Below are 18,899 nucleotides of genomic sequence, written 5' to 3' on the forward strand. Positions count from 1 at the left end.
GATATATTTCATTTTGACTGGAGCAAAACTGTGACGTTGTACTTATGTGAGTCAAAAAAGTGAAATTGAAAACACAACTGAAATTGCTGTTAAAAATGTAAAACAGTAAAAGCAACATAAACAAAAGTTCTTATTTAATTGACCAGTTGAAAGAAAAAGTTTGCTATTTTCAAAGAAAATATCACACAAACATAAAATCATAGAAAATTACATAGAAGAAAACAGCTTCTACATATCTATAATAAACCATAATTTTTAAACTTATGAAATTATATCAAACATGATTGTTTATCAAACGGAGTTGATATGATTTAAACATAAATTATGTAATTTACAATAACACGTTTTAGAAAATTCACACTACTTACACATTCGATCACATTGTTATTATGCGATAATTTCTTACTACGTATTTATAATCTATATATTACGAAAGTGTATTTTAAATGATTCAATCATTTACATTGTGGTTTTGCGTAATTATAACTTTAAATGTTATCATCTGTTGTGATGATGCATTGACAGAATCGTTGCAGCTCTAGCTTCCGACAATGTCTGTTTTGGGCACTCACTGGTACACAGTCATTGGTAGTCGGGCTCTGGCTCGTAGGCATTTCCGTTTGAGTATGACGACGGGGGATACATATCTGAGTGTGTCTGAGGTGGAGGCGAGTTGACGTACCCCATGGTAAAGTTGTTGCTATAAATGAATCCTTTGTTCAATGTGTCCACTGTTGAGCTGGGGGTTGTGGGCCTGTTAGAGGAAGAGCAAATGATGCCTCTTTTCTTCACTGAAACGAAATTAAAAAAAAAACAATTGCATTTGTATAACCTTATTGTTTAAGAATATAGCATAAAATACATGCGTATGAAAATATTTGCGTCATTCATAACTCTAACAATTTTTTTGTATCACTAATGGTTTATAAACAATGTTGGAGCTGGTTTTAAGACTGCATCAAAATCGCCGATCATTTTCGACTGGAAACAACGAGTAACATGCGCAAACTTATAATGGATGTTTTTCTTTTTGTCTTAAACTTTGCATTATACATGGTGTAAACTATCAGTATGCGTTGTCTGAAACTGGAAGTCTGAAAATGCACTTGTAGAGAATCATGTTTTGTTGCTTAAGCGTGTTGCATTCATTTATCAAGGAGCGGTCTGTAACTTACGTAAGCAAAGAATGATGATTACAATGGCGGCGGAACAACCTATCCCCAGGACCACCATGCCGGCGATGAATCCCCCTTTGCTGGTGTAATCGGCGCTTGAACGAATTCTATAAACTGGTCATTAATATCATAGGGCAAAGCGCATTCACATATTTTAATAATATAATTTCAACTTCTTACGTAGTGTACACTATTTTTTGCCGTAAGTAAGCATTGTAAAACAGCGTCGGACTGAAGAAAGTTAAAATGAGATAGAGCATTTACAGCTTTGCGATTTTAACACAATGAACGTCTTAAAGGTACCGTCAAAAAAAAACGACGAAAAAAGAATACAATCTAAAATACCTTATTTTTTACAATTATTAGCGTATACTGATTAAAATATCACGACTGGTATATTACATTACTTGAAAAAGTTCATATTTTTTATATATTCGGTAATAACATTTCGCAGTGTGAAATCGAAAGTACATCGCGAAAGAAGGTGACATAAAGATATATACACACAATAAATAACGCAAGTAGATTTATCATTTTACATATAAAATATATACAGTTCACAACGAATGCACAATTTGTATTCCTGGGTTTACCACGTGACGATGATTATCAATCTACCTGCGTTATATAAAGTTAACTGGTAGTTTACTAGTAGACATATCCAGTAAAATTGTATTACCGAATAGACTGAATATACGAAAACTTAACAATTTTTAAGTAACGTGATATACCAGTCGTGATATTTTAATCAATATAAACTAATTATTGTAAAGAAATAAGGTATTTTTGAACTTTTCTTTTTTCGTCTTTTGTGGTTGACGGTCCCTTTAAAGTGAACATAAAAATGGGGCTGGCGCACTAGATGCTCTCTGGAAATTAAAATTATGTAAAGTAAACATAAACTTGGGATCAGAACACTAGAAACTTACTAGAAATTTAAACTTTGTATAGTGAATACAGAATTGGGACCACACAACTAGTTTTTTAAGGTACAAACAGAACAATATAGTTTGTTGAGTTAACACATAATGGAGACCACATCAATTAAATCAAATCACTGGGACTGTGAACCGTTAAATCAACCCAGCATTGGTACCATGACGTTATAAAATCACGTGGAATTTAAACTTTGCCAACTGAACACATAATTGGGAGTATAGCACTATATATTTAATAGGACTTTATAATTTGCAAAGTGAACACAGAATTTGAACCTTTGCACTTGATACTCACTAGGATTTAAATATAATGTTTGTACAGAGAACATGGCATTGGGACCACAGTACTAGTAGCTCACGAGGACTTGTGTCTATCCGAATACTGAATATATCAAATGTTTTCAACATCCTTCATGTACTTACTTAGGATTTCTGTAGAGAACGTCACTTCTGTAACCGCTGTAGGGAACGTAACTTCCGTACCTTCTTGTGCTGCTGTAACTTCTGTAACCGCTGTTGAACGCTTGCGAGCAGACCTCGACTTTTTAATTATAAACAGATATAAACGAGATGAAACATCAACTGCATCACCAATAGAGAAACCTGATCACAATACAAGGAATACAACACGAAGTCCTTTATCACAACAGGAGGTCCTATTTCACAACACGAGGTCCTTTATTTAGGGCTTGTGACACAAAAAAACAATCACGAGGTAAAACACTCATACTAAGTAGGACAAAAATTAATTATACAGAGGACAACGGCTTGGTCGGAGCTGATGCAAATAGCTTGGGGTTTTAGCCTCAAAACTCACACATGGCCCAGCGATATTCACAAACCATTAACGTGTAAACAAAAAGAAACATCATAGCATCACAATTCAAACCAAAAGCAATAAATGTAAGATATTTCAGTTTAAGTCAACGGCTTAAGGAAAATAGGAGCAACATAGTTGTAATACGCATCAGCACATCCGATTTCATTAACATAAATTATCTAATTTCTTTAAAAGACGCAAACAACTAGATTTTCACAGATTTTCAGCTGTAGCCGTTTAGAAATGTAACTTATAAAAGAAAATTCCGTTTAAAGTATTCGACAGATAAACCTGGAATGAACCTGTAAGCTTGTGACAGTAAAATACATACACGTTTCATCTACATCGCATCGATGGTAAAAAATGTTCGTTGTACTGTTATAATATGAGCATCTTCAACACTGGAAAAAGTAACATGTGAACAATTCGATCACTATTATTCTCATAGCATGTATTTTTTTTTGGATGACTGTGCTATACGTTGTTATGTGGCAGATTACCTTCCCTTTTGTACTGGACTGTTTTAATACTTGTGTACACAGATAAAGGGAAGCATATTATTTACATTCAAACGTAGGTTAAAGTGGCATATCGACGGGATTTACCCCTGAATATAGACATGTTTTAAAATCATGCATATTTCCTCTTGTTATGTTTATAAAAGCATTCATAAAACATATGCAATGCCAAACATACTTTTCAATACACGCCTCCAGTGGAACTAGAATCAGAGACGTAGATAACGTGTTATCTTCTGATAGAATTAACGCCTACCAAGTTAGCCTACTTCGATATGAACTATACTACGTTAAAGTCATGTTATCGATAGTGTGCATGCGTAAAGAGGTACTTCGTATACATTTTAGTTATACAAGTTAACAAGTTTATTTAACAATACATCCAGAAGGCCAAAAGCCCAAGTGGACAAAGTAAGCGTACAGTGTTAACAAAGTAAATAGTCATGATTATACAAAGTTACCATACGTTATATTGCAACACAATATTGTTGTACGGTTTTAATAACTATTGATAGTATATATAATCAAATACGTGTAACTACGTGAAATTGTTATAAAGATAATTTAGTAAAACAACATATCAAGTATACTGTGTGTTTCTTACATTTATGTATAAGGTCTTAATATGAACAATTGTTCATTAATACTGCTACTTTTTACTTAACCAAATTACACAATTCATTCTACGAGGCACATACTTATGATACATGTATAGATATCAGTGTGTATATGTTTGAGAGTTGTATAACAATACATGATAGTAATTGTAATATGATTGTTTGTGTTTATGTTGCTATATTATAGTAAGCGGGTTTTATTAAACATATTAATTATAGCTCACGCATGTTACAATAGCAAAAGCATTAACCCTTGCTTGTAATCTATACAAAACGAAAGTGAAAGGCTCTGCTCGCAGTACAATATTAATAACAATGATATTCTGTAGATAGACAAACACGCAAAACTAAATTTATTGGAATAACGACGTTTGATATTGATTGACAAGCATTATGTGCCTGCCAAAAGTGACCCGAGGACAACAATTTAATTTTATGAAAAAGCATTTTAATTAGCGTTTATTAAACGTGATATATGTGTGGAGCAGGCATTTATGAACATATTTTCTATTTTGAAATTAAATCCCATATTAACTCTTAATATGTCCCTTTAACAACTTTTTAATAGAGAGTTCCGTTGATTTTCGTTTTGCCTACTCGATTTACAGACATACAGGTATAGTTTAATTTTAGTTTGTGCATCATCTGTGTTTCTTATTTGTATAGATAGATTTGCGCAATATTATAGTTTAACAGCTGTTAATATTTAGTGTAGAGAATACCAGATGAACAGTGTTTGTCATTACGGACAGAAACGGTCAATTGCTTATTATAAATAATTTTGAACCACTGTTAACTTATTTTGTTAATTCTGATTGTTATATAGCCATTTTCTAAAATTAGCTTAAAGTCTTGCCTAATTAAACAAATCTGTGAAATGAGTGTGTTCCCAGGTGCTATGTTATATTATTTTATATGAAATTATATTATGCCAATTACATTTGACATATAATATCCAAAGAATATTGAGCTATTTAGAAGTAAATTACCTGGTGTAAATATTGAAGAATAATACAATGTAAAATAATTGATCACAAACCACTAGACACGCGTGTATCTGATTTATTACTGACAAGAAATCAATACAAATCACAATGACGCTCCATAGTGTTTACCGCTTATTCTTGACTGTACACTTGGCTGCAATTAAACGTAGCAATAACATATTTTAAATGAATTATATAGCATATCGTTGAATTTTGTTTTAGCAACAAATGCATTTGATATATGCTACAATTTTAGCTAAATAAAAAGTAACGAGGAGTTTACAGCAAAATTCGCTAAAGTCAGTATTCTTTGCACAAACATGATTTTACAAATCTGTGGACAAATGATGTGAACATATAAATACCAATCACAAGCAGTTCCAGCAGGATGATCACGTTTCGAAGTCTAAAATCCATGATGAATATCAATAAATATCGTCACATATGTCGATGTTTCACCTGTACAATTTAAATTAAATTCGATGATTGCACTGGGTTATTTAAAATAACGGGTAACTCAATTGCATGAACAGCAAATACAGGCTTTTGTTTTCGAAGTATCACGTTACGTATTACGGTGGGCAATTTCTAACATTTATCGATTAATACTTTGTACCTGAAGCTAGCCAGTGTATAAGGGAAGTTCTAAATGTGCTTATTTTGTTTGTTTAATAGTGTTGACGATACTTTCGTTTTAAGAACAGTTAAGGACAATCAGTTGCATGCCATGGTGGTCTGATGTGTCATTATACAAAGATATTTAAAACGCATTTCTTCCGATCATCATATTTTCCTGCCGTTGTAAATGTTTCGCATCAAGTCTTTTTCGTAAAACTATTTGTATGATCAAGAATAAGGAACATTCATGAACAGCAGGCTTAATATTGTAGTTAAAATCTTGTATCCTCTTACTTGTAAGCGCCAATGCGACATCGTGTGTTTTTCAGTAGCTATGTGAATCACATTATATACATGTTAACTTGTATACACAGCCATTGTATTCAGGTAGGTCATGGTTGTATTGATTGCTGAATATTTGCTTGGAGAGGCTTCTTATGTTACATGCGCGATTGATTACTACAGTCTATAATAGTGTCCAGGTCATCATTTTCGTCGTCATTTTAAAGCTTTCATGCAATGCGATCATTTTAAGTGTGGCAGTTAGAGCAGGTATAAATGCCAAATGTTTAAATACATATTTTTCCCTAAATCATGATTTAGGTCACTGAAAACTTGCCTTCGACACGTATATGTAAGGCAAACGTTTTATGGTGTTACAACTTCAACCGTTTGGTTATTCATGACACGTAAGCATTTTTTTAAGAATCACGTAATGACTGTGGTCTTATTTTCTTAACGTAATGTTCAACACATGAATTTGCGGGGTACAGAATTCGCGCTATTTCGATTGCCGATGTGCTCGTGCGGTCTTTATCTAACCCAGTTCATGTGAAGAAAAGCTACTTATTTTAAACCAGAACACTCGTTTAAACTGAGCCGATAAGGCTTGTTCGTTGTACATGAATACACGTCAGCAAAAGCAGCAGCAGCAGTATCAGCATTAGCAGCATCATCAGCATCAGCATAATCAGCATCAGCAGCAGCAGCAACACCATCAGCATCATCATCAGCATCATTTTCATATAATACTTTTTGCCTCTGAGATACATGTGGTTCTATTAGGTGAAATACAAAAATGTTCTGTGAGCAGCAGTATTTTGCATACGTACGTGGTTTTTTAGTTGTTTGCTTGCGAACAACTAGGTTTAAGAGCAAGTTTTGCAACTCGGTCTTCTTTTAACTACGCTAAGAACGATAACCATCGCATCTGACTGTGTACACTGATTAGCCTGTTTATACTTCACCATTGGTACACTGCAGACAGTAAGTGTGTGTATGTAATCAATAGTGTTTAACAGCTTGTGCGACGACACTGGCTAGTTTGTAAATGAAATCTGTACATATTGGCTGCGTTCAGGAAAAACGGGGCTTAATGCATGTAAAATAAGTGGTGTCCTGTGCACACTGGTTAGCCTGTGCAGTGCATACAAGCTTATCAAGGACGACACTTTCTGATTTTATGGTGTTTTTCGCTTGAAAAGAATCTCTGGTACTGGGTTGACAATTAATGCATATGCATTAAGCCCTGTTTTCGCAAAATGAAGCTTAAATTATCTTTTCTATTAATGATTTGAAAAAAAGATAAAAGTGATAATAACTTCAAAGTAACCTCCCTGACAAGGCACATAAACAAAATCTCTTTTAAATTAAATAAACAACCAATGAGTTTTAAATTTTTACATTGTGGCATTTTCAGTAAACATCTAACAGGGACCTTTTCACAGTTTGTCATTAAATATTGATAAATGAAAACATTGGATCTTTAAAGCTTTATTAAAAAAACAAAAAAATAAAGAAACAAAAAAAAAGTAACCCTCAACTGGCCTCGAACCACTGGCCTCTAGAATAAAAGTCTATCGTTTAGACCACTTGGCCATCCGTGCTCATACAATGAGAGATGTATTTTATACTTTATACTGTAAAAGCAATCCTCGTAGTATGAACAAATATAACAACAGCAACAGAATTCTCCAAATTATTAAATCGTTAAATTTTGTCAATTTTCCAAAACGTGAAAATGTCCCGTTAATGTCTTCAGACTTGCAAATCATCAATAACTTACAAGTTTAGTGGTGACCTGTTGACCTTAGTGGTAGCCTGGGGACAGTAGATTTAAGCCCAGTATTATCAATTTCAAAAGTTGGATATAGTTGGGCTAAACAGCAGGGCATCGAGCTTTTTTCAAAACTTGAAAGAACTCAATTCAATTAAACATTGAATACAAACTTTCGATATAAAAAGCTATAACATAAATTTGAAAAATGAGTTGCGTCTAAGATTATACAATAGCGAACAACTTCAGTGCCTTCAGCGCTTTGATTAGGTTTTGTAACCGTCGAAAGATGCATATAATTGATAATTGAGAGCATGTTACAAAATTTGCAAATCTGAAACATTTTTTGTTATTTTGTCAATTTTACCAAAACGTGAAAAGGTCCCGTGAATTCAGTCATTCGCAAGAGATATTGGGAATTGTTTTAATATGATTTGTAACTGAATAATCCCAGAGTCATTATTATCTTGTTTCAAACTACCTAGGGTCTAGCATTTGTTGCTTTAAAGAAGGGGATTTTGAAGATTTTACTTCAGTCCAATGATTTATGCATAAACATGTTCAGATTTTAAAACCTGAACATGGAGTGCTGCATGTGACAAATTAATATCGTCTAGTCAATATCTAGGCCGAGTTTAAATCTGGGTCACATGCAACAAAAAACTCGATCACTAAGTTTTTCTTAAAATAGCCTTGATACCACTTAAGAGGCCACATGTATAACCCATTCTTGATGCTACCTTCGCTGAAAATATAAATAAAACGTGTACAATGGTGTTGTTGCATTTGTATATGAGCCTTGTTATGGGAAAAAGGGGCTTAATGCATGTGTGTAAAGTGTCTTTCCAGATTAGTCTGTGCAGTCAACACAGCTAAATCAGGGACGACACTTTCGGCCTTTATTGGATTTTTGCCTGTGTGGATTTCCAATTTTTCCAGGACCAAGCTCATGTGTTAATAATAATATATTGATACATATTCTTTGCCATTGCAAATGGCAGAAATAATCCATTATTTAAATATGTACATACATGTTTCATATAGTTTATATTCATGCATTTTTGTTGAATTTGGCTATATTATTTGACTCTTGATTTATATCACATATATAATACATTATTTAAATTTATACAAAATAAGTGTGATCAAGTGTTGAGCCTTATGCAAAGTAGGTGCATTCAAGTGTTGGGCCATATACAAAGTAAGTGTGATCAAGTTTTGGGCCTTATACAACGTTAGTGTGATCAAGTGTGGGCTTTATACAAAGTAAGTGTAATCAAGTGTGGCACCTTTAGAAAGTAAGTTTGATCAAGTGTTAGGCCTTATGCAAAGTAAGTGTGATCAAGTGTGGGACCTTATACAAAGTAAGTGTGATTAAGTGTGAAGCCTTATACAAGGTAAGTGTAATCTAGGGTGAGGCCTTATACATCGTAAGTGTGATTAAGTGTGGGGTGTTATACAAAGTAGATGTGATCAAATCTGGGGCCATATTCAAAGTAAGTGTGATCAAGTATAATGCTTTTAACAGAGTAAATGTGATCAAGTGTGGGACCTTATTCAAAGTGAGCATAATAGGTTGTTTGGCCTTAAATATAGTAAGCAGGTTTAAGTGTGGGGTCTTATACAAATTTTGTGTAATCAAATGTGGGGGCCTTATACAACGTGAGTGTGATAAAGTGTGGGTCCTTATAAATGTATGTGTTTTGATTAAGTGTGGGGACTTATACAAAATAAGTGTGATTAAGTGTGGGGCCTTATAAGTAATAAGTGCGATTAAAAGTGGAGCCTTATAAGAGGTACGTGTGATTTAAAATAGGGACTTATAAGAAAGTAAATGTATTAAAAGTGTGGCATTATAAGATGTAAGTGTGATTAAAAGTGGGGCCTTATAAGAAGTTAGTGTGATTATAAGTGGGGCTTATAAGAAGTTAGTGTGATTTAGTGTATGGCCTTATATGAAGTAAGAGTGATTATGTGTGCGTCCTTTTACGAAGTAAGTGTGATTAAGAGTGGATTTACTTTTTATTTTGATGAAAACAGTCGAGTTGAGTCAACAAAACATCTATAAGTATATGGTAAGGTTTGTTTAATTTCTTGGCTTTTCTTTGGCTGGTAGCCAATTATAAAATGAGGATAATTTGAGGATAACTTGAGGATATTTCTTACCTAATAATTATGCACACAAATTTTATCATAATCTGTACTTATTTACCTACCTAAAGTTCATTATATGCTTCTTTTTTTGCATTTTAAATGTTTGTTCATATTTCCAAAAATCAGACTGTTAATCTGTTGTGTGTTTGTTTCCCAAAATAAGCTATAATTTAACAATATTTTTGTTTACAGTTATTAGACTGTGTAATGAGAAAATCTCCGTAAATACCTAAATATTTTATGTGTATTTTCTTTAGTGTATGATTGTACTGTTTATAAATATAAGTTTGTTTTAGCATACGTATCTTCATTTCAGTTTTCTTCTTCGGTGTTTGTTTAACATTTATTTTAAATTCCTTTAAATACACGAATGTTTAAATTGTCAATAAATTTCATTATCTATTCGTATAAAGTATTAATGCAATTAATCTGTTTCTCAAAACTTTAGAAACCCCTGTCTGAGTATAGGTAAGCTTTCCGAAACAATAGCTACACTTGTTGGTGTTTTTAGATTATAATTAGACTTATTACATTGTTTTCTCAGTAGATAAAATCTGTAATATTTTGTTAACAAAAATATATTAAAAAATAAACAGCAGATACCATTCAAGGCAGATTAAAGTTTGTCATCAGATAATTGTGAAAGTGATGTCAATTTTGATTGTTTTCATCTGTCTGTATACGGTTTACCGGTACACTGAATATGTTTAAATTATAATCTATGTATATGCTGATATACCATCAAATGCAATATGTACCAAAGTTTTGTCACACAATTAAATAGATTTATCTTTTCCCAAAACTGTCTAATTTATTACACATTTTTGTATTGCCGACATGAGAGAAAATGTGGGGGCACATTTTGAAACTACCCGTTCTGGGAAAACCTTGCTTACTCTTACTGCATGAGTGTAAAGTGCTGTCCAATATTAGCCTGTGCAGTCTGCACAGGCTAATCAAAGAAGACACCTTTCACTTTAATGGAATTTGTGGTTAAAAGGAACTTACTTCTAAATGAAATCCATTCTATACTGAAAGTGTGGTCCATGATAAGCCTGTGAAGATGGCACAGGCTAATATTGGATGAAACTTTACGCTCCTGTATTAAGACTGTTTTCTAGGGCAAGACTCACATGAGCCCATGTCTGTTAAAATGTACCTTAAAGTGAGTTGTGAAGTAAGAAACCACAAGAAATCAAATTGATAAAATGTTTATTCACATGTTAACAAAATCAAAAATTATTATAAACAAGAGGGTCATGGTGGTCCTAGGTCACTCACCTGAGTTTCCACGTTATGAAAGGGTTGTTAACCTTGTTTTGTGAAAAGAAAGGGTTTGTTGTTTCGGCAGATACATACATATATGCGTTATAAGTACTTAGTAGTTTTGTTGTGTGTTTATGTTTTTGAAAAAGACATGTGTTACCTGTTGCAACAAAGCTATATTTTTGATAAAAGTAATATGATTAAAGTTATTTAATAATGAGCATCATCAAAATAAAATAGAAGTATTTTTTGCACAAATTGTTGTCCAGCTTTGAGATCATGAGATAATGAGATAAGCATCTCCGCATCGTTTTTTTCAAGAACAGCTTTAGATACTGAACACAACTGTATAGATTTAGTGTTTATGAAAAAGATTTTGCATAATTAAATACAATATATTAAATTTTATAAAAAGTCGGTTATAAAGAAGTAAATGGGTATGAGAATATGAACTAGAAAGTCAATATAAGTCTTCTTTTAAGGTAAAAAACATCACTTGACCTATCTCATAGTTACAAATGTGTGCAAATAGAGAAGTAAACACACACAAGACATTGGAACATTTATCATATCAAAACAACTATTTGTAATTTAAATGCACACAAAATCTGAAGCATTAAAACATTATGTGTACAACCACAACTGCCAAAACAACTTTTTTTTAAAACCAAACACTTTTTTGTGCTTCTTAAAAGATGTGATATAATATTGTTGCTTTTTAACTACCAAATTGTTCACATTTTCGACATAGAGTTTTTAAACAACTGGCACACTTTTTAGACTAACCTTGCAATGATATTTCCAATTGAAACAAAAATAAAACCTGTTAAAATCTCAAATCTTTGATAACCATACACAAACTACTTACTGATTTAAAACTGTAGGCCTAACACCTTTCAAGTTGTAATCTATCTAATGAATGATGTCCATCTGACATCAATCAAAGGTCTTGCGAGTGCCCCGTTAATTGGGGGCAAATTTCCAAGGAATTTTACACAAATGGCTATGTAAAACGTCTTCAATGAACACTATTGTACTGAAAGAATGCAAGCACAGGTATAAATGAGCTTTATAGACAGTAGGATAATTGAATGGAAGGTCAAATAACATTCATATGTAACCATTTGTGTTGTTTTTATTTGTTTTACAACTATGTTGAATTTCTGCAAAAGATAAAGATAACAATCTGAAGTAATGGCAATAATTAATTTGAGTAATGCAATAATTATGATTAAATCATCATCATCATCATCATCATCATCATCAGCATCATCATCACCATTGTGCACCAACATCCTCATTACAACTAGCGTTTTAACATGCTTTAAATATAGTCATATTAGGAAAACTGTCGCTCTGCTGCCCTTGCGGCCATGTTTTTCAACGAACTGTAACCATTTAGAGCGGAGCTATCATTAGAACAAATTTTTGGACCAAGTTTCATGAAGATTGGACAATACATGTGACTTCTAGAGCGCTAACGAGGTTTTACTATATCCATATAAGGAAAACTGCGCCGCCCCCTGGCGGCCATTTATTCAAAGGACCTAAACTATTTTCGAACTCAGCCGAGCTATCATTAAAATGAATAGTCTGACCAAATTTCATGAAGATTGAACGATACATGTGACTTCTAGAGTGTTAACAACGTTTTACTATAGTAATATAAGGAAAACTGCCCCGCCCCCTGGATGTCATGTTTTTCAACGGACCAGAACCATTTTCAAACTCAGCTTAGATATCATAAGAACAATTGTTCTTAACAAGTTTCATGAACATTGGACTATAAATATGACTCCTAGAGTATTAAAAAGGTTTTACTATAGCTATATAATAAAAAATGCCACGCCCCCTGGCAGCCATATTTTTCAACGGACCGGAACCATCTTGAAACTCAAAATAGCTATAATAAGAACAAATGTTCTGAACAAGTATTGTGAAGATTGGACAATAAATGTGTCTTAGAGTGTTAACAAGGTTTTACTTTAGCCATATAAGCTCAACTGCCCCGCTCCCTGGCGGCCATTTTTTTCCAAAAACCGGAACCATTTTAGAACTCTGCCGAGTGGATTAGAAATGTGAAACCTAGAGTGTCCGAATGGTTTTACTATAGCCATATACAAAAATGCTCGGCCTAATGGCACCCATGATTGTTAATGGCCTGGAATTATATCTCACGAATGCCGAGACATAATAAAAAACAAATTTTCAGATCAAGTTTAACGATGATTTGGCGATACATTTGGCCTCAAGAAGGTTCACGAGCTTTTTAAATTCTACCAAGTTATCAAGTTAATAACTCGAAGTGACTGTGTTTCAAACATGGTTAAGCTATGATTGGGAAGCATTATCTTAACACTTTGTATGAAGACGGGCAATAAATGAAGCCTACAGGGTGATCACAAGCTTTCCCTTTGAATTGACCATGTTTTTCATTCCACATAATTTAGTTTCGTACGCATCCCTTATAAGTACTGGGACCAATGTTGTCACTAAGTTTAATGAAGTTTAAAAATAAATGAGGCAACTAGACTGTATTTAAGTTTTACTTACATTACATATCTTACCTAGTTGTTGAGCCTTAGTGACCCAGTTTAACACTCAAGCAAGACATCAACAGGATACTGCTCTTACCAATTTGTATGAAGATAGGGAAATACATGTGACCTTTAGAGTGTCAACAAGCTTTTTCCTCAATTCGACCGTGCGAACTACCTTCAAAACACATGCGATAGACAGTCACAGCAAATGACACCCAGAGTGTTCACAAGGTTTTACTAAAATATATTATAAGACAAACTGCCCCAACCAGAAACATTGAGCCCGAACACATTGTCTAGGGTACCTTTTTTAACCAACTAAGGAAATCAGAAATTCTGCTTTTTAATAGGCAAAGCATTTGCAAAACGTAACACCAGAAGTGAACATCATTATATGTGGCATTACATATTTCCTTAAATAGGGTGTTAAGAATTCTGGAAGAAGTTATTTTTGTCATATTGTGTCTTGTATGGGGTAAACAAAATATAATTGCAAATGTCATTTAAGAGGTACATGTATTAAGACCTCAGAAAATTGCGTGTTTATACATGTGTATGGGAATTTCTTGACCCCTTAAATGTCTATGTCGGATAATATTAAGTATTCGGGCACATGTGAGCCTGTCAGTGCAAGAAGTGAACTCCGTACAGCCAACGTTTGGCAAGCATCAGTACGCGTTATATTTGCCCTTGTCTGTGATCTATGAACAATTAAAGGTTTTCTGTTCACATCTAAAATCAGTCCTAGGTCACTGGGAATGTTATCAAACTGTTTTGTATTTTTTCTAGATAGGTGATCAAGTGCTCTAAAGGAGCTGAACATCGTTAGTTAGTATGGTTAAAATTAAATGAAACATCTTATAAAAACATGTACTGGTCCTTCATTGTAAATGTTATAGTGCTCGTGACATACCCTCCACATTTAAATCAGAGTATGTAAACATCAAAGTACAAATACTGTTTTATATGTGCATGTAACTAAGCTGATAAATTCAATCCTATATTTAGTTATCTTAGTTTTATACATATAATTAAAGTCAAAAATACGACCTATGATAAATGTGGACGATACCCGCTAACGTACTATGGATGCTCTACCTCTCTACATGTATTCAAGTCAGGTGATTTTACGAGATGAGATAATGCTTATAAAATACTGAGATGAATTGAATGTAAGATAATTCAAATAGTATCTGACTCCATCTATTGGTTTTCCTATTTTAAAACATTGGATGATTAAACCATTGTACTTTGTCCTGACGCGTGATATACAGATAACGGTTGCAAAATAGTTGTCCAACATTTCATATTAGTGTGCGACTATTCAATCTTTGGGTTGATTGCATTTTACACTTGACATACACTTGGTGAATATATTTCTATCGAATTATTTTCAAACTTAAATAGCTCAGTTATGAGTAAAGATTTTGATTTAAAATTGTATATACGATAATTGGAATACATTCTATGCAAGCTCACGATAAAATCATTCATCCGTGACGATTAGACGCTTTAGCACGTGGGGTAGGTGAGGTTCCATATTTTTGCAAGTGGAAATGGTGAAACACGATTTAATTCTAGTTTTATTTCACTTTAGATATTTTAGGTGGGTTCTTACACAAGGAAGACATAAAATTTAGTTACAAAACAATATAGCTTGTATGAATATTCAGGAGCGCATTCGTGCACTTTGCATTTTACAGGCTACCGTTCCACTTCCTCAAACGTCCGATCGTCACGGATGAATGATTTCATCGTTAGCTTGCACATATTGTAGTCAAATGATCACATGTGCAATTTTAAATAAAAATATTTACTCATTACTGAGATATGTAAGTTTTAAAAGTGTTGCGTTAGAAAAATCAACAAGTGTAGTAAAAGGCGATATGTTATTCCAATTTAATTTCAATTTCATAATTCTAGGTAAGTTTTTACACAAGAAAAACATAACATAAATTAAAGACAAGAGTTGTGTTTGTCAGAAACAAAATGCCCCCTATTGAGCCGCTTTGAAATAGAATTTCAATATATCATTTGGCAGGTTTAGAAATTATCTCCCTTTTAAAGCTTATTAGTTCCCTTGGATTGTATTTTTTTGACTTTTGGCATTGAAGTATGACCTTGACCTTCACCTTTCACCATTCAAAATGTGCAGCTTCATAAGATACACATGCATGCCAAATATCAAGTTGCTATATTCAATATTGCAAAAGTTATGGCCAATGTTAAAGTTTTCGGACGGACACTAAGACAGACAGACAGACAGACAGACAGACAGACAGACAAACGGACTGACAGTTCCACTGCTATATACCACCCTACCGGGGGCATAAAGAACAATATGGTTCATATGAAATGCTCAGGAGCGAAACGGCTCAATCGGCAAGTTGCAAGTCGGTCAGTTATTAAGACGTGTAAGTCTATGCGTTTTAAGTTTTATATTTTGTTATTTTTCAATTTCAATTAAATTTTCAGGAATTATCAGATATGTATTAAGTTATTCTTGGTCGAAATTTTAACACAAGCCGTTCAAAATAAGGTAAATATATTGATATAAGTAAGTGATGCTTAGAAAAGTCCCCAAGTGTACTGACATTAGGAATACAATGTAAATAGTCAAGTAGTTCTACAAATTCAGTTATATTGTTCCAAAATAAACTGAACAAGGGTTGTCAACGTTGTTTTGTGGAAAGAAATTTGTTGTTGTTTCGGCAGATATATACATATATGCGTTATAGGTAGTTTTGTGTGGACAGTAATTTAATAATGAAAATCAGCAAAGGAAAATGTACATTTTTCCACAAGATGTTGTCCAGCTTTGATATCATGAGATAAGCATCTCAGAATCTTTGGATGATATAGGGGGTGACTAGTTACAACTTGTTTTGCAAGAACAGCTTTAGATACTGAAAACACTTGTATTTTTCGATAGATTGAGTGTTTATGAAATAGTTTTTGCATAATTAAATACAATATGTCCAATTGTTATCATATATCAAAGTCGGATGTAAAGAAGTAAATGAGTATGAGAATATGTACTTGAAATTCAACATTGATCTTTTAAGATACAAAACATCACTTGATCTTTCTTCAGAAAGGAACAAAAATAAATATAAAAAATGGAAATTTAACTGTATATTTTATCGGCAGAATTAATATGAAGATGACTGCATGGAGACCATAAATATCATGATATGCATACAATAAATAACATTGGTAATTTTTAAGTAAAGTGTGAACAAGGTCACACTATAAATCCATTTAAGAAAAACTGCCCCATCCCGTGGCAGCAATGTTTTTCAACAGACCGTAACCATAAAGATTCTCGGCCTAGATATCATAAAAACAAATGTTGTGACTAAGTTTCATAAAGATTTGACTACAAATATGACTTCTAGAGTGTCAACAAGGTTTTACTGTAGTCATGAAAGGAAAACTGCCCCGCCCCCTGGCGGTCAATGTCTTTCAACAAACCGAAACCATTTTGGAACTCAGCTGATATATCATAAGAACAATAGTTCTGAATTTGTTTCATGAATATTGGACTACAAATATTACGTCTAGAGTTTTAACAAGATTTTTATATAGCCATATAAGTAAACTGCCCAACCCCCTGGCGGCCATGATTATCAACAGACCGCAACCATTTACAAACTGAGCAGAGCTATCTTGCGGCCATGTTTATTTACAGACCGCAACCATTTTCAAACTGAGCTGAGCTATCATTAGAACATGGTCTTACCATGTTTCATGTAGATTTGAATAGAAATTTGACTTCTAGGGTGTTTACAAGGTTTCACTAAAGCCATATAAGGAAAACTGCCGCGCCCCCTGGCGGCCATGTTTTTCTACAGACAGAACCCATGGAACTCAGCCGAGATATTATTGGGACAAATAATCTGACCACGTTTCATGAAGATTTGACTTCAAATGTGACTTCTAGGGTGTTAGCAAGGTTTCACTATAGCCATATAAGGAAAACTGCTCCACCCCCTGGCAGACATATTTTTCAACGCTCCGGAACCATTTTCGAACTCAGCTGAAATATCATTGGGACAAATATTCTGACCAAGTTTCATGAAGATTTGACTTAAAATGTAACTTCTAAAGTGTTAACAATGTTTTACTATAGACATATTCGGAAAAACTGCGCCCACCCTGGCAAACATGTTTTCAACGGACCGGAACCATTTTCGAACTCAGCTGAGATATCATTGGGACAAATATTCTGACCAAGTTTCATGAAGATTGGGCTATATATGTGACTCTAAGAGTGTTTACATGGATTTACTATAGCCATATAAGGAAAACTGCCCCGCTCCCTGGCGGCCATGTTTTTTTAAAGAACCGGAAACATTTTCGAACTCAGCCGAGCTATCATAAAAACAAATGTTCTGACCAATTAAAATGAAGATTGGACCATAAATGTGATTTCTAGAGTGGTAATAATGTTTTACTATATCCATATAAGGAAAATTGCGCGCCCCCTGGCGGCCATGTTTTTCAACCAAGCAAAATCCTTTTGAACTCAGCTGAGAAAACATTAAGAGCAAATGTTATGATCAAGTTTCATGAAGATTGGACAATAAATGTGACTTCTAGAGTGTTAACAAGCGTGTTCATTAATTTGACATAGTGACCTAGTTTTTGACCTCACATGATCCAGTTTTGATTTTGACTAAGATATCATTGGGACAAATCTTTGGACCAAGTTGCATGAAGATCAGACAAAAAATGTGGCCTCTAGAGTGTTAACAAGGCAACATGTTGACGACCCACGACGGACGACGAACGATGGACAAAAGGTGATCCCAAAAGCTCACCATGAGCACGTTGCCCTTAGGTGAGCTAAAAAACACATCAACATCAAATATTGGTGAGTACATAACAAATGAAAGGCAGAAAGTGTTGTCTCTGACTAGCCGGTGCAATCGGCACAGGCTAATCTGGAATGACACTTTACGCTCATTCATAAACCCATTTTTCCAGAGCGAGACTCGCATGAGCACACATCTGTTGACTTTGTACATGTCCTCAGAAGTGCGTTGTGAAGTAAGAAACCACAAGAAATCAAATTGATAAACTGTTTATTCAAATGTTAACAAAATCAGTAATTATCATAAAAAAACATCAATATCAAATATAGGTGAATACATAACACATGACTACAAAGATAATTATATTGAAATGAGTCTTGCTCTGGGAAAACAA

At 33.7% G+C, this 18,899-nt stretch overlaps 2 protein-coding genes across 12 annotated transcripts in view; one reads left to right on the forward strand and one right to left on the reverse strand.

The window, feature by feature from the left end:
* The window catches only part of LOC127847287 (uncharacterized), a 382,744-nt gene that overhangs the window by 302,051 nt on the left and 61,794 nt on the right, over nt 1-18,899 (forward strand). The window lies entirely within an intron of this gene.
* LOC127847308 (uncharacterized) lies at nt 147-5,595 on the reverse strand. Its single transcript, XM_052379154.1, has 4 exons — nt 5,420-5,595; nt 2,537-2,654; nt 1,176-1,282; nt 147-791 (listed from the first exon to the last, which is right to left on the reverse strand). Exons 1-4 carry the CDS (start codon nt 5,469-5,471, stop codon nt 583-585), a joined length of 486 nt encoding a protein of 161 aa, XP_052235114.1. The 5' UTR covers nt 5,472-5,595; the 3' UTR covers nt 147-582.

The sequence above is a fragment of the Dreissena polymorpha genome, chromosome 10, assembly GCF_020536995.1.
Source record: "Dreissena polymorpha isolate Duluth1 chromosome 10, UMN_Dpol_1.0, whole genome shotgun sequence".
Classification (NCBI taxonomy): domain Eukaryota; kingdom Metazoa; phylum Mollusca; class Bivalvia; order Myida; family Dreissenidae; genus Dreissena; species Dreissena polymorpha.